We start from the raw sequence: 21,909 nt of genomic DNA, 5'->3' as shown, positions 1-21,909 counted from the left end.
TAATTAAAGTGGGTGTTCCATTGTATCTTCAGGTACCCTGAATGTTTAAGAAATGCTGGGCAGGCAGCTTTTTTGACAGATAACTAACAAATCATTGGTAGTGACACTGGAAAAAATAACAGGAATCAAATTAAACTTTGTAGTAAAATGACATGGCTAATGAACAGTTGAGTTCCATGCACAGTGGTGGTCACAGTGTTACTGTACTCCAGGATTTTATTGGAATACAGATAATTCCACTGATGCTCTGCCAGTGTGGTTGTTAATTACAAATTGTCACCAGTTTCATTTTAATCTGTCAATAGAACAAAATAGTAGCCTCGTCATGTACCATTTGTGTGCTATTGCAGCATCCAATAAATGTGTCCCCGATATTTTTATGTGAATTTGCAGCATTAAATAAGAATTCATATTTAGCATTGGTATTTGTCTTGGAACTTAGAGCCTGTACCATTTCAGGTGCCTTACATTATTCGAAAAAGATTGCACACTGTCATATTTGTAATGCCATGGCATATTTGACACTTTTTAATCCCTTTTTGTATCCACCATTCAAAGAAGGGACTTCTGTACTGGTATTTATGTGATGGGATAAAATATGAGGAAAACACGTTATTTAATTACATCCACATTACTTTAACAAAGCATTTTAAACAGCAGCCTTTTATGTTATGTGTTTATGGCAGTTTCTCTCAGAAAGATCTCAGCATGAAGGAAGTTAATGTCTGATATCACAAAAGGTTACTGCACCCTGTAGAGTTCTGTGTCAACGTAGTGTGGAAAAAATAATATATGTATGTAACTGGTGATGGAAAACAGTTTAAAATGAGGCTATATATTGAACATCTTAAATTTCTTTCCATAGAAAATTTTCCCTCTTCAACTTGTGACATGTCTTCTTGCCCTGAGAATGTAATGTAGTAAAACAATGAATATTTGAATGTATATTGCCTTTGAGAACATCATTGAAAGAGTAGTTTAGTTCTGGAAACAGTACAGGTACATATGAAACAAAATGAGCTCATGAAACAAAGGCAATACTGTGGGTTGTTTCATGACGAACCTTCTTTTATGCCGAATGTGTTTGCAGTCTTTTTAAAAATGTTGTTTAATGCTTTTTGTTATGGAGCTCTCACTCGCTGTATAACAAGCACCTTAAGAATTCAGTGAATGTGCACTTATTTCTACTTTTTTTTCAAAATAATCTTGAGAAAAATATCGTGTTTTCATATGTATTTAACAGAAAAACTTCAGAGATCATTTGTCTAGTAATTGCTGCAACAGCCTTATTAATTTAAAGTGTAATTGTAATAAACATATCAATAGTTGCACAACTGTAGTGGCTTTAATGCAGTGACATTTCCAACAATATGTAACTAAAATAAATGTATTATGTTTTACGTGGGAATTACGAGTCCTTCATTGTGCTATGTTCAATTTTGACCTTTTTAAAATTAAACAAACTTTTACGTAAAGACTTTTTCTAACAGTAAACTGGAAGTATGCATTTGTAGGTGTGTTCTCTACTCTTTGGGAATATCCAAGAATTCACTGTGATAAAAAATAAATGTTTACAGTATGTACTACAGGTACCTTTCAACAAAGTTCCTTTTGCTTTTGTACCCTGAATGACTCTCTTATTGAAGGAAGTGATTTTTACTTTGCATTTTATTTTATATTTGGTTATACTGGGACAGATTTGCATACATTCAAATGCATTTACAGCGCTAAAACTTGCCTCTTGCTGAAAACACTGATATCTCATCTAAAGTCTTACATTGGGCTTTGTTCAACGAGGAAAGTAGATAAGACCCCAACAGAGCCGGACCTGCTGGTTGCTAGGAAATGCCTTGTTTGGGCCCATCTTTATCGCGGGGGAAGGTTTACAGACTGAATGGCACGTTGTGGAAGTCGTTCCACAATAACATGCCCAGATACGGAGAGTCACAGATGGATGGATGGACTTCATCTCTTGATCTCATGTACAAACACACAAACGTTTCCTTTGTTTAGGTTGCTTATGATATCTTGGCAGGCAGAGCAAGTAAAGACCACGAAACGTCTGTAGCAATGTCACTGACGGCTCATTCACGACGCTGTAATTTGATGCTCCTGAAAATCGTGCTTCTGGGGAATATTCTTAGTTTTATTAGCAATACAGGCCAATATATAACTTCAGTGTGCCAAAGAAACTGGCAGAATGTATGTTTCAAATTTCCTTTAACCATTTTAAAATGATCGCCTTTACAATTATCCTTTGGTGGGGTTAGACATTAATCCTGGTCAGTATCCCCACCTGCAGTGATGCAAGGGGAGCGTTATTTCACTTCTTTCTTTGTAATCTCATTGGTACAGTGCTGAAACTGAGTTTTTGGTTGTTAACATCATTATCATGTGCACCACATACTGATAGCTTTTCCATATGAGCTTCATCTTATGCAAGCTCAAATGAATACAACCATTATAACTACCATTTTTAAATTGTTTTATTACCTAGAGGATGAGCTGAGTATTATATTTTGGGAGTACTGCAACATTCAACTCTGAAAAGGTTTCCTAACTTCAAACAAACAGAATTTATGTCCCAAAACAGTCACCAGCACCACCGTTAAAAGGGGTGGGATGGCAGCACAGCAAAGAGCACTGCTGTCTCAGAGCGCCTGGGTGTTGCGAGAGAACGGGGTTTTGATCCCCGCTCAGTCTTTGTGGAGTGCATGTTCTCCCCGTGTCTGTGTGGGTTTCCTCCGGGTGCTCTGGTTTCCTCCCACAGTCCAAAGATATGCTCTTCAGGTTCCCCATAGTGTGTGAGTGAGTGTGTTCCATTGATTTATGGATGAGTGACCTAGTGTAAGTAGTGTATCCAGCAGTGTAAGTCACTGCGGTGAATAAGGTGTGTGGGCTGATAACACTACATAGTTCATTGGAAGTTGCTTTGGATTCGAATTCGGATTTGGATACCTGAATTCTACAAGATCTCTGAAGATTGCCAGGTGTCAAGGGGAGGTGACAATTTGATTAATTTTACTAATGAAATATGCATGTGTAAATAAACATGGGAACTATAGGAAAACACTGGTATTTATCAGATACAGACTGACAGATTGTGAACCCAATGCAGCAGATATTTCCTCATGTATTTGCATCCAAAAGGTCACGAGTAATCAATTTAGGGTACTGCTATAATATTGTGGAGGCGTATTAAAGTCCATGTCTGATCTTCCCTGTTAAGGGATATTTATGTTTCAAGAGGGACATGATGGGACAGGGACAGCTGGCAGTGTAGTGGTTAGAGCTGCTTCCTTTGGGCCAAAAAGGACGTTTGCAGATCCAAATCCTTCCTCCAGCACTAGTACCCTTGAGCAAGGTACTTGCCCTAAATTACTCCAGTAAAATTACCTAGCTGTGTAAATGAGTGAATGATTTATGTCGCTTTGGAGAAAAGCCTCAGTTAAATAAATAAACAAAAATTTTATGGCGTCACATCAAAATTAATATGTGTCTCCCCCTGGTGGTCAGATCCGGTCATAGCATCTGAATGACTGCACGTGAGAGATTGAATTGCCGACCAGGGAATCTCGGTTCAACTTTATTGTCATTTCCACAATGCAGAACATACATCGGAGTGAAACAGCGTTTGCCCGATGTGACATAGAGGACAACATGTACAACATATACTATTACTACTAGTACAATTCACAGCTACTACACAAAGAACACTATAGAATAAAGTGCAGTGCAGTGGTGTGCGGTCGGTACAATAAATACAAATGTAAACAGATTTAAAAGTGGTAATGCAAAAACTTGTAATTCTAGAAATTGCCATCGTCTTATAATATCATCTAAAAATTTCTCCTGTGCAGAGTGTGTCATGGGCAAGAAATCTTACTAAAAACTACATTTTATTAATTGTGATTTTCTTTTAAAAAATAATGTGAGGCATTAAATATACAAAATAACTGGATATATTGTAACGCAACATTGCAATGGGGTGTTAAATGATGTAGCACTTGCCCTATATTATAGCAGTACAACCTGATCCTAAACCAGACAGCTCGTTCAGCTTTGAGAGGTTCATGACTTTTTAACCTGATCCCAGATCAGTCAATACAGCAACCGCAGCGATCCGTATAACAATGCCAACCGGAAGTTGGGCTGTGATGCAATATCCTGTCTGAACCCGTAGTGTCTTCTGCAGGTATGTTGTGGGCAAAATGCGATTGTGAGCTGAATTTGTCTTTTGAGATAAAGGTGAAAACTTTGTAGCTGAAGTGTAATGAAAATGTTAGCTGTGTTGTTTTTAGTCCTCTGTCGGCTGACTGTTTAACCGCAAACAGGAATGTTTCAGGAGAGATGCTGTTCAGCAGAGAGACTGTCGACGAAAATTATTAGCTGCGGTTGCATGTTTAACTTTCATTTTTATTTAACCTTGCATATTTTAACTAGGGTATTTCTCTTGCACGACACAAAGACGAATTTGTAGCTTTTCTAATGTTATTTGTAAGTATGTGTGAGCGAGTCAGTTTTAAGTGTCCTGTTTGATGAGGATATTGGAAATACAAACTCTTGTTGACTGCCTGTGATTTGATATCCAAAGGGCTGGAGTGGAATACAGAAGTATAGTCATCATGTCTGGAGAACTGGACCTTTCACCCCCCGAGGTTCCAGAACCCACCCTCCTGGAAAATCTCTTACGTTACGGTCTCTTCCTGGGAGCCATATTCCAACTTGTGTGCATCCTTGCGGTAATATTACCATCCTCCAAGGCCCATGACCAGGTATTTGCACAAACTGATTGCAGTCATAAAACAACTTGTCACTAGATTATACATATTTCAGTAAATCCAGTTGAAGGCTTATTTGGCATTTTTATTTACCATTTTTTGCAGGTCTGCTTTTCAGGTGGAAATATTAAGTGCCTGATATACTGTATAATAATCATTGTTTTCATACAGGAGGAAGCAGAACCTGGTGAGACACATGGCACAGAGCAGATGAGAAAACCCAAAGGATCCGTTTCTCAGGTCCGGCAGAAGCCAAAGAAAGAAAGCAAAAAGAAAAGATAACTTGTGAATGAGCTTGGGAAAATATGGAGTAATGGGGTTGACAGCACAGAGAGGATTTTGAATTCATAGTCCATCTGAATGAAACAAACAAACTAATCCTCTTACATTCCATCAGCTGAAAACCTTCCAGTGATGATACACAAGCCAGTGTTGTTCTCTGGATTTCCCATCCACCAGGGAAAAAAAAAACAACTAAGGCTTCTTTTAATACTGTATTTAAGCTTCCAGACATTTTATAAGTTTTTCAAATTAAATTTCATAAACTGGTCTTCAGTTAGAAAGTTCTGTTGTGTAGTATATGGCAGTATTTCAGACACTGATTCCTGAAAACCAAAAGTAGCATTTCATTTTCCAACAACCTTAAATGTTAAATGAAAACTGAAAATTTGTGGATGGAAGTCATTATCTCTTTAAACACGTGCACATTCAGCTTTATACGGTTATTCTAACTCTTCTGTCTGCATTCATGTAAACAATGCGCATGTTTACTTGAGTAAAGGAACAAATTGAAGAGATCCATTTTAACACTAATTCTATCTTGATTTATTTTTACATTCTGCTTTGCTTTATTACCTAGTCAAATTACATACTGTACATTTTGATGGTGTTTAATTGTGTGGATTGCTGGATTGTTTGTTATATTTTGAATCAGCTTTACAATAAGATTATGTTGAAAACAAGACTGTGCTTGATCGTTTGGTGTCCACTTTAGTATAATTTAAAACTAAAAACGGCAACAAGATTTACAAGTTCAGCCATGGGTGTGATGAACGAGGTCTGAAATTCACATTTTCTAACAGACTCCCAAGTTATACCATAGATTTTCAGTCACTTTCAGTCACTGTGGAAAAATCACCTAGTTATTTTCATTGATTTTTCCAGAGTAGTCATCCCTCATCCCAGTTCATGTGCAGAATTTGAGGCCTGTATTTTGATTTGTTCAAAGTTCTTAAGGAAAACGGGAAAACGATGTCAGAACCATTTAACATTTTATACATTATACCTTCCCTATTTAACATTTCATGACAAAATATGCAGAAATGAAAATGCAGCATTCCTCACTGTTTCTCCCATTTTTAATGAAGGTTTAACAGCAAAGAATATCATTATTCTAGATGAAAATGAGTGGTAAAAAAAGTTTTATTCTTTTAGAGAAGAATAACCAGGAAGTAATGATATAATCCATATAATAATTATAAATATAAATAATTATAATTCTGTAACAATACAAGTTGTGGCTCATTCACAACATTTTGTCAGCAAGTTGTATGGTACAGCTGTCCTTGATTTAACACAGGAGGCCATGATTTCCTATTTCCAGTTCAAAAACAGGCAAGTCGGGAGGGGGGGTCTGGTTGTAGTGTCACTCAGCTGTGTTTAAAATGTTGAAAACTTCCTAACTTACCAAATGTGAGTAGGCATATAATGTTATACCATCACTTTCTGGAGCTGTATGCAACTCATGTTCCCTGGTAACCCTTAATTGCTATTACTGTTATTATCCACCCATCCATTATCGGCAAATGCTTGTTTAGTGCGGGGTTGCTGTGGTCTGGAGCCTACCTGGAACCGTGGGGCGGGATGCAGGTAAACCCTGTACAGGACACCAGTCCAGCGCAGAGCAGTCAGTCAGTCACTCACTCACTCACTCGCTCGCTCACTCACTCACTTTCCCAACAGGCAGTTTAAAGTCACCAGTTCACTTGAAACACGTGTCTTATGACTGTGAAGGAAACTCCCCACAAACTCACCCTCACTGAAACTGTCCAGATCCACAGCCCAGGAGTTGGGAGGCACCTCTACCTTCTACCATTATTTCCCCACTACTATAATCAGTAGAGGGGGTGCGGTGGCACAGTGGGTTGGACCACAGTCCTGCTGTCCGGTGGGTCTGGGGTTCGAGTCCCGCTTGGGGTACCTTGCGACGGACTGGCGTCCCGTCCTGGGTGTGTCCCCTCCCCCTCCAGCCTTACGCCCTGTGTTGCCGGGTAGGCTCCGGTTCCCCCGTGACCCCGTATGGGACAAGCGGCTCTGAAAATGTGTGTGTGTGTGTGTGTGTGTGTATAATCAGTAGAAGGCAGTAATTCAGTATACTAGGGTACCGGATGTCAGTTTTTGTAAATTCAGTTATATATGCAAAAAATATGTATATTCTGAGGGGAACAAAACATATGTAACTTATGCAAAAAAAAAGACCAAATGCTACTCATCCTCACGGCAGTATTGGTATTGTTTGCTGTCATTTCCTGAGCATTATTATTTCAGCATTCCCACTACGCCCATTGACAGCCGCTCAAAACAGGACAGGTTTGCGCAACACTTCAGTGTTTCCCCGTGACGTCACCGCACCCTCGGTCCCCGCCGTTCACAGCCCATCATTTCGACGGGAGACTGCGTGTCCGCGCGCTCTCCCTGCGCTCTAAATACGGGCGAACGCATCGTTTCTTTCGGATCTCTAACGCTTTACTCTGCGGATCCCAGGGGCTGAGGGGAGGTGTTACTGAGCGCGCTGCGATCATCATCTGCCCGGCTGCTGCTGGTGTTCTCCTCATGCACACGCACTCGGTCGTGCGTGCGCTTTAAAGTCCTTCTTTGTCGTTGTCATGATTCCACAGGAGCGCTACCGTGTGACTGAGTGCGCGATGATGGGACGCTTGGTGTGAGCGGACTTGTGCTGCGGCTTCAGCGCGACAGTCAGTGAAAGCGGGAATCTGCTCTGCTGGGGCTCCACAGGTGAGCGCTCGCTGTGTGTTCTTCTTGTCCTTTCTCTTCATATCATGTACGTTTATTAGCCTCTTCGAGCGTCTTTTCTCTCAAGGCTTGTTTGTGCACATGGTTACTCTTAATCAATAATGGCATAGTAGTAGTTGCAGTTGGAAATTGCGACTTTTTACAATATTCCTCCGCATGTAGCAATTAATGACATGACGACAATAGACAACAAAAATAAAAAATAACAATAATAACTACATTATTATTATTATTATTATTATTATTATTATTATTAATCTAAACTGCAGTGTTACAGGACCACTTATTTCGACTAGTTTCTTTTCATTGCTTTAACCAAACGTCACTGAATAAAAATAAATTTGTCAGATTTTTTGCATTACAGTATTTTACTTATGCAGTATTTATACTTGTATTTATCAAGCCGTGTGACTTGTTCAATGTGTACAACTCTAAGTTTTGCTTGAGCAATTCAAGTTCAGTGCTTAATTCCGGTTAATTACCCTGTACGTGGTGTAACAGGGCCCCACCTGGATTTTGAAGCTGGCACTTGGTGACCTGTCTGTCCAGGTTAAAACAGTGGACGGGAAACCTTGTCCTGCCTGTACGGAGGAATCTTCACCTATTCAGTATCTCCATCCATGGACAATGTTATGTTTTGTGTTAAATTCAACAGGAGGCTTTGCTTAAGATGTAAGAGTCACACACACAGTAACGTGGCCACGTTATACCCCCTGTTCAATAGTTGCTACCTGTGGACAAATGCAGTGCTGTGTTGTCAAGTGTCAGCTGTCTACCAACGTCTACATTCTAACTCTGTAAAAAAAAAAAAAAAAAAAAAGCAAATTTTCTGGAAAGCAGTAAAATTATAATGCTAATTAATTTATTAATGAATGACAAGAATATAGAAAAACTAAATTAACCCGTGAAAAATATTTTTTGTGCTCCTATTTACAAACTCGTCTGCAGTGCGTTGAAAGTTTTGAATACTGGACTGGTTCATTAGTTTATATTGTTAAATACACATTATCTATATATATTGCATATGTTGAAGATATTACCATGCAAGTTCATTGTGGTCAAGTTGCTTTCAAAATCAAGGCCTTTTTGGTTTAGTTAAGTTTGCAAGTAATATTTAGATTTACTATATACTTATATTTTGTTTAATAAAATTAATTATTGAACTACAGGTTTTTTTTTTCTCCAGTAGAGATTCAATGGGCGTTATTCTTTTTAACAAGTCATTTAAAGCTTTCTTTTTCTGTTTGAAATAGTGTGTTAGCTGTGCTTTTTTTTTTTATCAGATTCCACCGCAGAAAGTAAAGCAAGTCCACTGGGGAGCATTTTGTGCTCTGCTGCTTTTCCATTCGCAGATAAACCTTGTTCTTCTTCCTGTTTTGACTCACTTTTGTTATTTTCCACATTTTTTTGATCTGGAAGAATTTGTCTAAATGTGCTGTGTGGGCTGGAAGGACTGCCTGCTTGGAGGTGGCAGCATCTCACACCTTCCTTTTGAGCATCACACACAGCTGTGTTTGTTTTGAGGTTAGGGTTAGGGACAAATTTTACTGCTTACATGGTTCTTGTAAAATATTCAACTGCTCACATTGTACATGTGGTAAAATCCCTAGTTAAAGCACCAGTGGACAGTATTGAGCCTAGTGATGGCTGGATGGTCGCAGGCTCCTTCCAAGGAGAAACTGCTGAGACTGATAGTTTTGTGAGGTGGATTCCTTGCTGCTAGTCGTCAGCCCCATGGATCCCCTGTGGAATGAGCAGGCAAAGCCCGGCGAATAGACCAGGACTGCAGGCATGTGCTTGTCTCCGAGTTCTCGGAGGAACGAGGAAATGAAACCTCACCAGAGCAGCTACTACACGGCTGTTCAGTCCACACTCTGGAGGTGACCAGCTTGTATCGCTCGCTTGCAAAACATCACAATAATAGTCTTCTCTAAATCTACACCTACCTGTAGCTGAACCATTTCCTATTATTAACTATGTATGTTGACTGCATAATCATAAAACCGTGCCTTGTCCACTGGCCAGTCTGCTGCACCTGCAATGATTATTATTTATTCAACTGACACTTTTGTTCAAGGCAACAAACGTTGTTAGAACACTAATTTACAAGGATCTACTCGTTTGAACGTCAGGGTATTTTTACCGGAACATTCTACGTAGGTCCTTTTCTCGATGGTTCTACAATAGGAACAGAGGTTTGAACCCAAGACCTTCAGGCTGCTAGGCTATGGCTCTAAAAACTGTCAGAACTGGTGCCTAATCGCACATATACAACGTACTTATACATATTCCATGAAGCGCTTGAGCGAAATAACAGTGGATCGCTGGTTCTGTGATTCTTGCAGAACTATTGTTGTGTCGCGTTGGTTTAAAGCCCTTTTTTACGGCTACTTCCTGCTTCTGTACTTCCTCTTCACGGAGGATGTGATGCTGGGCACGTGGACACATGTGACAGCAGGATGATGGACACAGTCATTGCCGACCATCAGCCAGGATCCCCGGTCACCAGCTCCAGGGTGTTAACCCTGCTCTGATTGGTCCAATTGGAAAACGTGACCACTGTATTTCAAGGCAGAGTACAGAGAAATGAAGTGGATGCCATTTGTTGCATTATTATTATTATTATTATTATTATTATTATTATTATTATATTTTTCTCTTAACTTAGTTTTGTATATTGAGCTACTTACAATGATATAGGCATTTTAACACCTTCTAAATTTTTACTGGTGGAAATCAGGGTAAGTGCCTTACTTAGAGGTACTGCAGCGAGATGTTGGACTCGAACCTAAGACCTTTTGATCGGAAGGTGACGGCTCTTACATGCATAATTAAGTTTAAATAGAGCTTTAATAGGGCTCCGAAGTGTTGTGAATATGAAGCAAGTTATTTTGTGTTTGTGTTTTGAATATATACATTTTACCCTTTTTTCTTTTTTTTTTTTTTTTTTTTTTTTTGTCAGATTTCAAAAAGAGGAATTGGTGCCGGTGAAAATTTTTAGGTTTTTTGTGTGGGAATTTACATGCCAGAGCACCTGACGATCAGCTGATGTTCCTATAAAGGACCCGCTACCGTCCCATGTTTCTTTCCTAAAGTGGAGACTTTTTAAGTTCCACTTTTAGCACATCAGTAAGATTTACAGAAACACGTCTATAAATGTTGCATTTGCGTTGTTCTCCATCCTTTTTGCCCAAGATTCCTATAGGTGGGTCACCTCAAATATTACATTAATTCAAAAGTAAGTATCCATGAATAAATCCACTTGCGTACTTGTATATGAATTCAGGGCCTCTAATGTAATCTGGGAGCTGCAGAATGTGTATATCTTACCTCGGGGGGTCTTGCAGGCATGCTACACGTTTCCAGCGCATTTTCGGGCCTGTGGGTGCAGACAAGGTGTCGGGACTTGTCTTACTGCCTGCCTCCCACATTCCAGTAGTGCTCTGTACACACACCAGCGCTCTCGCCACAAACACGCATTGCCTCGCTTCTTGCTCATATGATTCTTCGTTAACGCACCATATGCACTTTGAATCACCCCGTTTCTCTTCCTTTTTAGCATTTCCCCTGCATATTTCCCCAAGCAGCCGACAGTATTATGCATCTTAATGCCCTGGAACCGCAGGGCTGTTTCCAAATTTTCCGGTGATGTTCATTTTCATGTTTTTTTTTTTAATGAACCCTAGATTTTCAAAGTACCTTTTCCAGCTTTGCTATAGCAGCTCCAACACTGGTACTTCAGTCTGTAGTCGCTTTGGGTAAAAGCATGAGCTTCGTAGTAAAATCCACAAATAATGCTCCTTTTTTTAATCTGTGCATTTTACGAGACCTTTGACTGTACCATTCAGAAATTGTCATGCTTTCGTGGATCCGCACGTTTAGAATATGTAAGAAGAGAGACAGCCCAATATAAGACTTAAGACTTAGTTGTGATTGATTATTGGAGAAATTGCTGGAGAATGGTTGCCACATTATCACATACAGTGATACAGTGTAGGGGGGTACAGTGGCGCAGCAGGTTTGACCTGTGCCTGCACTTTGGTGGGTCTGGGGTTCGAGTCCTGCCTGGGGTGCCTTGCGCCGGACTGGCGTCCTGTCCTGGGTGTGTCCCCTCCAGCCTTGTGCTCTGTTTTGCTGGGTTGGGCTCTGGCTTGCCACGACCCTGCTTGGGACGAGCGGTTTCGGTCTGTGTGTGTGTGTGTGTGTGTGTGTGTGTGTGTGTGTGTGTGTGTGTGTGTGTGTGATACAGTGTGCCCATACTTAAGCTCCAAGCACAAGAATACACTGCATGCCCACATGTGTAATTGGGAGTGGCAGCACAATTGCAGGCTGTGAGATTCTGCAAGGTTGGATGTCTGAGATGGGTTACGGTATGTGAAACGTTGGCACGGGGGAAGACGGACTGTGAATCCGGATTGGGCTGTAAGCTCACGTCTACCATGATGCAGCTGACAGATCATAGTTCATTGAGTTTGAGAGGAGGATTTCCAGACATGAGTCTCAATGATCTGAAAGGGGATGCGACAGCGTCCTGTGCTCTCCGGAAATCCAAGTCCTATTGACTGTTTGTTTGCTTATTTATTTATAATGTTTTCAAGCATGATTGAACATTCATGAACATCGCCTGTATTTTTTTTTCCTTCCTTGATATCGAACCAGCGACTGAGAATTCAACTATTCATGCCCTAGAGAAAATGTGTTTCGCCTCCTTGTTGGAGACCCATCTTCCCATTTTGATGTCTTTTACCAAGCAAGTCTTGACTGAACCCGGGAGCGTTTCATTTGATCCCTCAAAAACAAAAATTGCTAGCGTCTGCCTGCTGGCTCGCCTGACGTGACAGCGTTACGGCACTCGCTCGTCTTCACCTGTAAAATGCGACAGTTTTGTAGAATATAAATTGGAAAATAATTGTCTAAAACGCTGGAGCGGTTTCTTTCAGTCACTGTGATTGAGCCTCATTATAGAGATCAAAATATAATGTGATTTTCGGCTTCTGTAGGTTATGTTCCCTAAATTTTTGCATTTTACAATCATATGTATATATAACTGATATATTACATGTAGGTATAGATACTCAAATTTTGTGAGTGTCTTTTGGTTTCCTGCAGCTTTTTCAAAAACACAGAAACTCCCCAGATTGTAAAAACTCTACTGCAATTACAGGATATGGAAGGGCATGTAAAGAGAGCAAGAGACCGCACTATTATGTGTAACTAGCACTTTCGCTTGCATATAGCAGTATTACGTAACCCTTCATCCAAAAGTAAACCGGTGTGGAGGGTGATCCCGGCCACGGACATCATGGCGAGTCATAGCTTTTCGGGCCTTTTATGGGCAACAGTCAACAAGCCTGTACCTGTTTGGCTTAAGGGTTGTCCAGTGGTCAAGGAAGTGAGGTAAATTGCCCCAGGAGGGAGGGTTGTACTTAATAGGCACTTGTTCTGCTGTACTTTGGTAAAATATTTAGCTGTGTAGCACTAAAATTGCTTGTACTCCTTTTATATGTTTCTTTAAAACAAATGTAAAGGGTAATATCCATTCCAGTCGGTTGAGCACTTGACGGTTTTCTGGAAGCAGGTGGGAGAGTACTTACAGCTGTTCATTTTCAACCAGAAGGTCACTAGATCAAGGTACTTATCCTGAAGTGCCCCAGTAAAGATTACCCAGGAGTGTAAATGGGTAAATATCTGTAAGTAGCTCAGGGGACAAACTTTTACATTATTTGTCTTGGACTAAGGTGTTGGCTAAATAAATAAATGCAGATGTAAGAAGCCAACTTGGGGTTCTGGGTTCTCCCAACAGCACCAGACTGTCTCTCCTTGACATGCAGTTCCCGGTCACTTTGCTGTCACATGCTGTGCTTGGCATAATTTTCTCAGAATATTGTATACTCTAGAGGAAATGTGAGAGCCTTTTTTATGTTTTTCAAACCCAGAGCCCTCCTAGCCAGCAAGACTAAACTGTGAATCAGAGCCATGTTGTTGGTTCACATCCCTGAAGTAGCTGCCTATTGCAATGACATTTACAAAGGAAATACATAGATAATCATAGCAGATGGAGTTGGACTCATTTATAGAGCTGTCAAGAGATCAGGAGAGAAGTGGCTTTCAAAGAGATAGGCTTTAAACCATTATTGGATGTGGGAGGGATTCAGCAGCTATGAGGGACAGAGGGAGTTCATTCTACTACATCAAGGCCAAGACAGAACAGATAGGCTTTTATTTTTTGATCCCTTTTGAGTGGGGTGAGTAAGCGTCCAAAGGTGGAGGACCACAGCTCACGTCTTGGATTTCATCCCAGTCTGACAAATATTTGGATTTCTTCCCATTCCGATGAAGTAGGTGAGGGGTGATGTCGTATGAGTTTCTCTTTAAGTTCAAGTTCAAGTTTATTGTCATAGGTACAAGTACCATGTACAAGTATCATGAAATTCTTCCTGAATTCTTCTCCACAGACCATGGACAAAGACAGAGACAATAGAAATACTGCACAAACAAAACAATGACAGTGAGCAGTGCAACAGCAATAGCAATAAATAATGGTAACAGGAATAACAATAATACCAGTTGACAGCCAGAGAACTCAGAACGAGAGAATGAGAATGAGAATGCTTAAAGTGGCAGTGTAATTTACCAATGTGCTTGGGTGGACCAGTTCAGCTCTAGTTACTAAAGGTGGCACGTTGGTTAGTGTTGTATACTCTTACAGAGGTGGGGTAAAAGCTCTTCCTGTACCTAGCAGTGTGGGCTCGAATAGACCTGAGCCGCTTTGCAGATGGCAGAGAAGGGAAGAGTGCCCGTGCGGGGTGACTATGATCTTTCATGATGCGCATCGTCTTTCTGGGGCAGCGTGTGGTGTAGGTGTCCTGGAATGTGTTAGTACTGTGCAAACAAACTTACCTGGAAGTTCACTGTGTGTGCATATGTTCAACATAGTAAAGAGAGAATTAAAATTTGAGACACTCGACAGCGAACAGTCAGATTTGAGTATACTTATATCGGGGAGAAATGTGGGACATTTATTAACCTTGGGTGATTCCACATACATTATATACTACATGTGATTTTGCTGCAAAGAACTTCTGTATGTTTGTGATGTTAGGTGCTAATTTATGTAGTGCTCTGTACAGAAACCAACGGTAAGGTGACCGTCAGTCCTCTGAGGAAAAAGTGACTGTTCAACTGGGCGTCTCTCACAACTCGGCTCAGTTCGGCTCGGCTTGGTCCAGCTCAGCTCGCCACGCCCTGAAATGGGGGCAACCAAAAGCAAGCCAAAGGATTTGGGCCAGAGGCCTCGAAGCCTGGACGGCACCATCGGTCCTTTCGCCGGATTCAATCCATCCCAGGCATCCAGCAGAGCCCCTGCATCAGGGGACGGCGGATGGGTCGAGCAGCCCCCCACCAAGAAGCCGGAGATGTTCATTTTCGGGGGAGTGGATCCCAACGAGAGCCTGAATCCCCCACAGCAAAGTTCGCAGCTGGCAGGTACGTACTGGGGGGGGGGCTTACCATGTAAATAAAAACCTGAGCTGCAGACCAAAAGATTGCGCGTTCAAGTTCTGGTTGGGATCTTTCAGACCCGCCAGGAGGGAACTACCATTGTGCAATAGAGGAGTGATTGTGTTGAGTCAAATGACATTTTGACATGCCCCTCACAGGAGGGGTCACCACCTTTGTGGCGCTGTACGACTACGAATCGCGCACCGCCTCGGACCTCACCTTCAAGAAAGGCGAGAGGCTGCAGATACTCAACAACACGTAAGATCCATCACGTCGAAAAGCAAAACTCCGGAAAATTAAAGGTTCCCCTTAAATCCTCTCCAGTACATGACTGAAAAGATATAGCAATGGCACAAGATGAAAATGTTGCTCTCACTCTTTGTTTTAGTCTTGTCGGAGAGCCGCGTTCGAGAGAGAAATACGTACGGACGGATGTGTCAGTACTTGTTTAGTTAATCCATTAAACCCTTTCCCGTATTTCTTTGTTCACCCTTCTGCAGGGAGGGGGACTGGTGGCTGGCCCGTTCACTCGCTACAGGACAAAGCGGATACATTCCCAGCAACTACGTCGCCCCCACGGACTCCATCAGGGCGGAGGAGTGAGTCTCCGCTCTCCGTCTTCCGGCACTGCCCGCCTCGCTTCCCCTCAGTGGTGTCGACAGGGCGCAAGGGGGAATAAATCCTGTTCGCTGCAAACCACGTGCATACCCACGCACGCATACACATGCATACATACACAGACATACCATCCTTTTACTCATAGCACTGGTTACGGCTTGATTTCATAGTCTTGCCTCCAGCTTCTTGCAAAGGATTATGGGAAGGGAAAAGAAACCTCACAATCAGTGCAGTGACTGGGGTACGGGGCAGCAGAGTCCTCATATGGCATCCAGTGTGACAGTGTTTCAGACGAGCCTGTACAACAGAGAGCCACACAGACGCACGGAAACATGCTTTTCCCCCTTCTGGAAACTGCCAGTTTCGCAATTCCATCCCTCTCTCCCTCCACCCGCAGGTGGTTTTTCGGGAATCTCACCCGCCGCGACTCAGAGAGGCTGCTCCTGGGCTCCGAGGGCAGAGGAGGGACTTTCCTCGTGAGGGAAAGCGAAACCACCAAGGGTGAGCGTTACCAAATCATAGTCTGGGAAGTTGCGCAGAGCATAGATCCATCCTTCCATCCATCCATCCATCTTTCCGACAGTTGCTGGTGCTATTAAGAAACTAGACTTGTGACCAAGGTTCCAGGTCCCAAACAAGTGTACTTATCGTTGAACCATCAAGAAAAACGTTGAAAATTCAATAGCTCTCAAAGCCAGCACTCCTCACCCTCCATGGAAGCTGCTAGATGCTGAGGTCTGAATGAACGATTGTCACCCTAGCACGGCCGTCTGGGGGTGTGTGGCATGTTTGCAGTGGGCCTTTTTATTTTTTTATGACTGCAGGATTTGTTTACAGAGCAGCTGTAGAAAGGAACTTATGATCAGAACTTCTTGACACACTGTCAATCATGGGGTCATGAGGAGAAGTCAAGAAGTACTATGTAGACATCGGGGGGGAATCTGCTGGGGATTTACACTGGAAAAAATGTTAGAGCAGGAACTTGACTGTTTGCTTTGCACTTTGTCCTACGATTATTGAAGCATAATGCCTGTATTATCTTACCAATAATTATGACGTGATTGTTGGATACCAAAGCATTTAGCTCTTATTAGCTCCGCTTCCTTGTCCCAGGTGCGTACTGCCTGTCTGTTCTGGATGTTAGCGACATAAAGGGCTTCAACGTCAAACACTACAAGATCCGCAAGCTGGACAGTGGAGGATTCTACATCACGTCCCGGGCGCAGTTCAGCACCCTGCAGCAGCTGGTCAACCACTACCGCAGTGAGTGGGAGTGCAGATGGCCGCGCAGCTCAGCGCTTTGAAGCCGGTGTCGAGGTTCTCTGTCAGTAGCGCCGACTCAGTGCGCTGCTGGAATTGTCAAATTTCCATCAGAAGGAATGAACGTGTAACTTTTATTTTATTATGAGTTTATTTAATACTAGAACTTAATTTTTTGTACCTTGAAAGGTGCTTTGACATCATCAGTACTATGATGATGGTCTCAGCGCTTGTTTCGATTGAAGACCCCCTCTTTTCATGGATCTCCTCCACCTGCAGTAGAAGGGCAATTTTTCAGATAGGGATGTCTCAAACATCTCTGCTCCACCCAAAGCTGTGACCATTAACCATCTCCCGTGGACCCGTTCCCCCAGAGCTTGCAGACGGCCTGTGCCAATGCCTGACAGACGTGTGCCCCGTTATGAAGCCCCAGACGCAAGGCCTGTCCAGAGACGCCTGGGAAATCCCTCGCAGCTCCTTGCGGCTTGACGTGAAGCTGGGTCAGGGTTGCTTCGGAGAGGTCTGGATGGGTACGTCACTCAGTTATCCTCCCCCTCCATTGAGCCCCACAGGTCCACTCGGAAATTTGCATAAATTTAATAAAGGCACCTGGTTGCCACTTCTTATGCTTTGAAATGGATTCAGGAATCTAACAAATCGGTTAACTGATGGGACCGCTGGTAGCGTGGTGGTTAGAGCTGTTATCTTTGGATCCAAAGGTTGCAGGTTTGATCCCCACCTCTGGGTGCAGTGCCCTTGAGCAAGGTACTTACCCTAAATTGCTCCAGTAAAATTACCCAGCTGTGTAAATGGGGAAATTAGTGTAAATACCTTAATGTTGTAAGTTCCTTTGGAGAAAAGCTTCAGCTAAATTAATAAATGTAATTAACCACTCCAAAACAGGAATGTTTTTCACTGAATGTAATATAACAACAGAAGTCAATTTACTGGCAATTTAAGTCCGCGCAATTTTCCAACTTTTTAATATAAGCAATAGGATAACTGTTTCTTTCCTGCCAAGCTGTGAATCAGTCTGGTAAATGTTCAGCTGTGATGTTCTTGTGTGTCACTGCTGTAGTCGGTGCCACCGGTCAGGGGTTCCGTTGAACTGTGGCTAAATTGCTGTCGTGGCCACGCAGGAACCTGGAACGGTACGACGCGGGTGGCCATCAAAACCCTGAAGCCGGGCACCATGTCTCCAGAGGCCTTCCTGCAGGAGGCGCAGATCATGAAGAAGCTTCGGCACGAGAAGCTGGTGCAGTTGTACGCTGTGGTGTCCGAGGAGCCCATCTACATCGTCACCGAGTACATGCCCAAAGGTGCGGGGGTCTGGGGTCTCTGGCCACACACACAGACCCATACACATGCGTAAAGTACCTACAGCTGTACCACAGTACCCTTACCCTGACCAGGCTGTGGTGTTGAGTACCCTGGTTACATCCCCTTTTACACATCTATGGATAAAATCAGTAATATTAAAGTTAATACCGAGCACAGAGTTTTACTGTTTGCTTGGATGGACAGTATTACACCTTCTCACATCCGCCCTCTCTTACAGGTAGTCTGTTGGATTACCTTAAAGGTGATGCAGGCAGGATGCTGCGACTGCCACAGTTGGTGGATATGGCCTCGCAGGTGAGCAGCGCAGTCAACGGACATACACTAGTGTCACACCCACAGCTCCGCGCCAAACGCCTCCACCAGTAGGGTATAAAGAGGCCGGTCCAGTACACCTGGTTGCGGAACCTCTTAGAGCAAAACCACATCTCCTGCGCATCAACGAGAAACAGTACCTACCTCCTCGTTCTCCCAGATCCCTTTCGTACCTTTCCCCTTGTTTCCTGTTTCCGACGTCCCGGATCCAGACCCTCTGCTTTGCTCCTCCGACCTCGTCTCCAGTCTCACCCCAAGAACAACGTCTGCCCCTCGATCGTCCGTCCCCGACAAGAACTCTTGTCTGCTCCTTGTTTGTGATTTCAATAAAAGAACCCGCAATTGGGTCCTCACCGATTCCTCAGCCTCACATCCTCATCGGTGACAACTAGCAGACAGTGGACACATACACAGTCAATAGGCATGAACAAGGACAGATCTTTGGCTTACATTTACATTTATTTACTTAGCAGGCACTTTTCTACAAAGCAACTTATTTTGAACTCTATGCAGTTTTATCAGCCCACACACCTTATTCACCATAGAGGCATTTCTGTTATGTCCAAAAGTTTGCCAGCTCAAGTCAGACAAGACAAGAAGTGCCTGCTTTTTTACCTTTAGATGAGGTCCTGTTATGTAAATAGGCAAAGACTGTAAGGAGCTCTAACCTAAGATGCCTCTGATCGCCTCCCTCCAGATTGCAGCAGGAATGGCCTACGTAGAGAGGATGAACTACGTGCACAGGGACCTTCGGGCGGCCAACATTCTCGTGGGGGACAAGATGGTGTGCAAAGTGGCCGACTTCGGTCTGGCCCGTCTCATTGAGGACAATGAGTACACGGCAAGGCAAGGTAGGCTCAAGCGAGACATGGGGATTATTTCCTGCGCTCACACACACACACACACACACACACACACACACACACAGACGGTAAATCGAGATGATCTGTTTGCATCAAGATAATTTGAAGCAACATTTTCACATAGCACTCAGCATGAACCTCTGATACAGCAATACCCATCTTACTACACATTTCACAAGTGTCAGGAGTATATGAGACATCTCGCACCGCTGCGCACTGAGCATTCGGTTCGCTTGCAGTCGTTCGTGGTGAACAGGAAGGAAAGTGAAAAATGTGGTTTTTTTTCCCCTCCAAAAGATTGAGCACATTCTCTTATTAATTCTGCATTTAACCCCTGAGATATTCATCAAGCATTTTGCAGGTTTGTTTAAAAAAACTTCAATTTTTCATCAGAAATTATCTGAAAATACAGATAATTTTGACACCATTTATCATGTCAAAGTGCCCGTGTAACATGTATCATATTTCATAAGGAAGCACTTTTTAACTGTGGTTTTCAGTGAGCATTAAAAAGTGAAAATGGGTTTTCAGATTTAAAAAGTTTACAGTATAGTGATAAAAGATTATAGGCACGGCACATACCATATTAACCAGAGAGATAAACACTCCCCTGAAGGCAGCGGGTTGTGTAGTAATTAGAAGTGCTGCCTTTGGCCACTAAGGACCCGGGTTCAGATCCCACCTCCTGCTGCGGTACCCTTGATCAAGATACTTATCATGAACTGGTGCAATAAAAATTACACTGATTTATAAATGGGTAAACATTTGTGAGAAGCTTAACTTTAGAGAAAAGCACCAGCTACTCTAAATGTAAATTTCAGAACAGTTGTAATCATTGAGTTTGTGGATTCTGAATCGGGGTGTAACGTGTCCCTCGTAACCCTCCGCTAGGAGCAAAGTTTCCCATCAAGTGGACAGCCCCGGAGGCGGCGCTCTACGGTCGCTTCACCATCAAGTCTGATGTGTGGTCCTTCGGAATCCTGCTCACAGAGCTGGCCACCAAGGGCAGGGTGCCATACCCAGGTACAGAGCACCCCCAGCTGGTCTATTTTCAGCAACCTGCACAGTTCAATAACTGATCAGGCTTCACATGACACAGTGGAGCACTGTGGCATTAAAGAAGAGTTGAAGTTCTCATACTGCTAATAGTAAGGAGGTATATACTGATTATATACTATACAGTGTAGTATATACAGTGTATACCAGGCCATATCCATCCACCATACACTGTATATTCTATATATACTGTACCAAGGTGCCCATTTATGAAGGGCTTCAAGAGTTATGAATGGTTGTAAAGAGGGAAGGGTAGAAAGGATTTGCCTAATGCGTTTCACCCGGCAATTGGACCTTCTTGTCCTAGGAATGGTGAACAGGGAAGTGCTGGAGCAGGTAGAGCGTGGCTACCGCATGCCCTGTCCAACCGAATGCCCCGAGTCCCTGCACGACCTGATGCTCACCTGCTGGCGACGGGAACCAGAGGAGCGGCCTACATTTGAGTACCTGCAGGGCTTTCTGGAGGACTACTTCACCTCCACGGAACCCCAGTACCAGCCGGGGGAGAATCTTTAGGGCTTCTGGAAGCTTCCGGGTGGAGAATCTCACTTGTGTGGATGGAGAATTTTGCTTGGCAACGCCCAATCTCACATACCCTCCCTCCAACTGCATTGATTTCAGTGCCTCTCTGTCTACAAGCCTCCACTGTGCCCAGCTGAGTAGATATAATGTCACCCAGGTTTCCTCCACGTCTTTGCCTTGCTGTCTATAAATGCTGCTCAGTCCACATTATTCCGTGGAGCTGCAGTGATTGAATTCTACTTGAAGTTCATCTATTAGGGGGTCCACATTTACCATTATGAATGCTACATCAAATATATTATTGTCGTAAGTTAAATGCTGCAATGCCTGTGAACTGTTGCTCTACCAAAAGTCATGGGGCAGAAAAAGTTAGCTTTGCATAAGCTTTATCAACATGTATTCCAGAAAATTAAAAAAAAAAAAAATTCTGCCCTCCGGTATCAGGTTTCATAACACTTTTATTACTGTGTTCTGAGACAGTTAATCCATGACAGCCTTGCACATGGAGCGTACAGAGAGAATCTCAGATAACAGGGTTAGTTTTTAATTATATTCTTTCAAAATTTAATTGTTTGGAAATTTGCTTGAAGCTTTCAGGGAAAAACATTTTTCTTATTGTTGAC

The 21,909-nt window shown here is 42.7% G+C and overlaps 2 protein-coding genes across 5 annotated transcripts; both read left to right on the top strand.

The window, feature by feature from the left end:
* The first annotated feature begins 4,129 nt into the window (after nt 1-4,129).
* Nucleotides 4,130-5,743, top strand: manbal (mannosidase beta like). 4 transcript variants are annotated; one of them, XM_018755821.2, is made up of 3 exons: nt 4,130-4,195; nt 4,592-4,775; nt 4,953-5,743. In XM_018755821.2, the coding sequence occupies exons 2-3, from the start codon at nt 4,626-4,628 to the stop codon at nt 5,061-5,063; spliced, it is 261 nt and encodes an 86-aa protein (XP_018611337.1). In that variant the 5' UTR covers nt 4,130-4,195; nt 4,592-4,625; the 3' UTR covers nt 5,064-5,743. The 4 variants fall into 4 exon arrangements, with proteins under 4 accessions (XP_018611337.1, XP_018611336.1, XP_018611338.1 ...); XM_018755820.2 differs by having other exon boundaries at nt 4,165-4,195; nt 4,595-4,775; XM_018755822.2 differs by lacking the exon at nt 4,130-4,195 and adding an exon at nt 4,196-4,248 and having other exon boundaries at nt 4,595-4,775.
* Nucleotides 5,744-7,447: 1,704 nt separating this feature from the next.
* On the top strand, nt 7,448-21,365 carry LOC108936597 (proto-oncogene tyrosine-protein kinase Src-like). Its single transcript, XM_018756072.2, has 12 exons — nt 7,448-7,796; nt 14,945-15,299; nt 15,473-15,572; nt 15,815-15,913; nt 16,330-16,433; nt 17,046-17,195; nt 17,567-17,722; nt 18,332-18,511; nt 18,751-18,827; nt 19,543-19,696; nt 20,600-20,731; nt 21,072-21,365. The coding sequence occupies exons 2-12, from the start codon at nt 15,065-15,067 to the stop codon at nt 21,278-21,280; spliced, it is 1,596 nt and encodes a 531-aa protein (XP_018611588.1). The 5' UTR covers nt 7,448-7,796; nt 14,945-15,064; the 3' UTR covers nt 21,281-21,365.
* The last annotated feature ends 544 nt before the right edge of the window (nt 21,366-21,909 follow it).

This window comes from Scleropages formosus, chromosome 24, assembly GCF_900964775.1.
Source record: "Scleropages formosus chromosome 24, fSclFor1.1, whole genome shotgun sequence".
Taxonomy (NCBI): Eukaryota; Metazoa; Chordata; class Actinopteri; order Osteoglossiformes; family Osteoglossidae; genus Scleropages; species Scleropages formosus.
This window is presented reverse-complemented; position numbering and strand designations above follow the sequence as displayed.

Excerpts from the sequence above, each read along its gene's own strand:
- manbal (XM_018755821.2), top strand. The coding sequence starts at position 4,626 with ATGTCTGGAGAACTGGACCTTTCACCCCCCGAGGTTCCAGAACCCACC. Across the intron at positions 4,776-4,952 it reads CCTCCAAGGCCCATGACCAG|GAGGAAGCAGAACCTGGTGA; the intron begins GTATTTGCACAA and ends GTTTTCATACAG.
- LOC108936597 (XM_018756072.2), top strand. The coding sequence starts at position 15,065 with ATGGGGGCAACCAAAAGCAAGCCAAAGGATTTGGGCCAGAGGCCTCGA. Across the intron at positions 15,914-16,329 it reads GACTCCATCAGGGCGGAGGA|GTGGTTTTTCGGGAATCTCA; the intron begins GTGAGTCTCCGC and ends CTCCACCCGCAG. Across the intron at positions 20,732-21,071 it reads GGGCAGGGTGCCATACCCAG|GAATGGTGAACAGGGAAGTG; the intron begins GTACAGAGCACC and ends TTCTTGTCCTAG.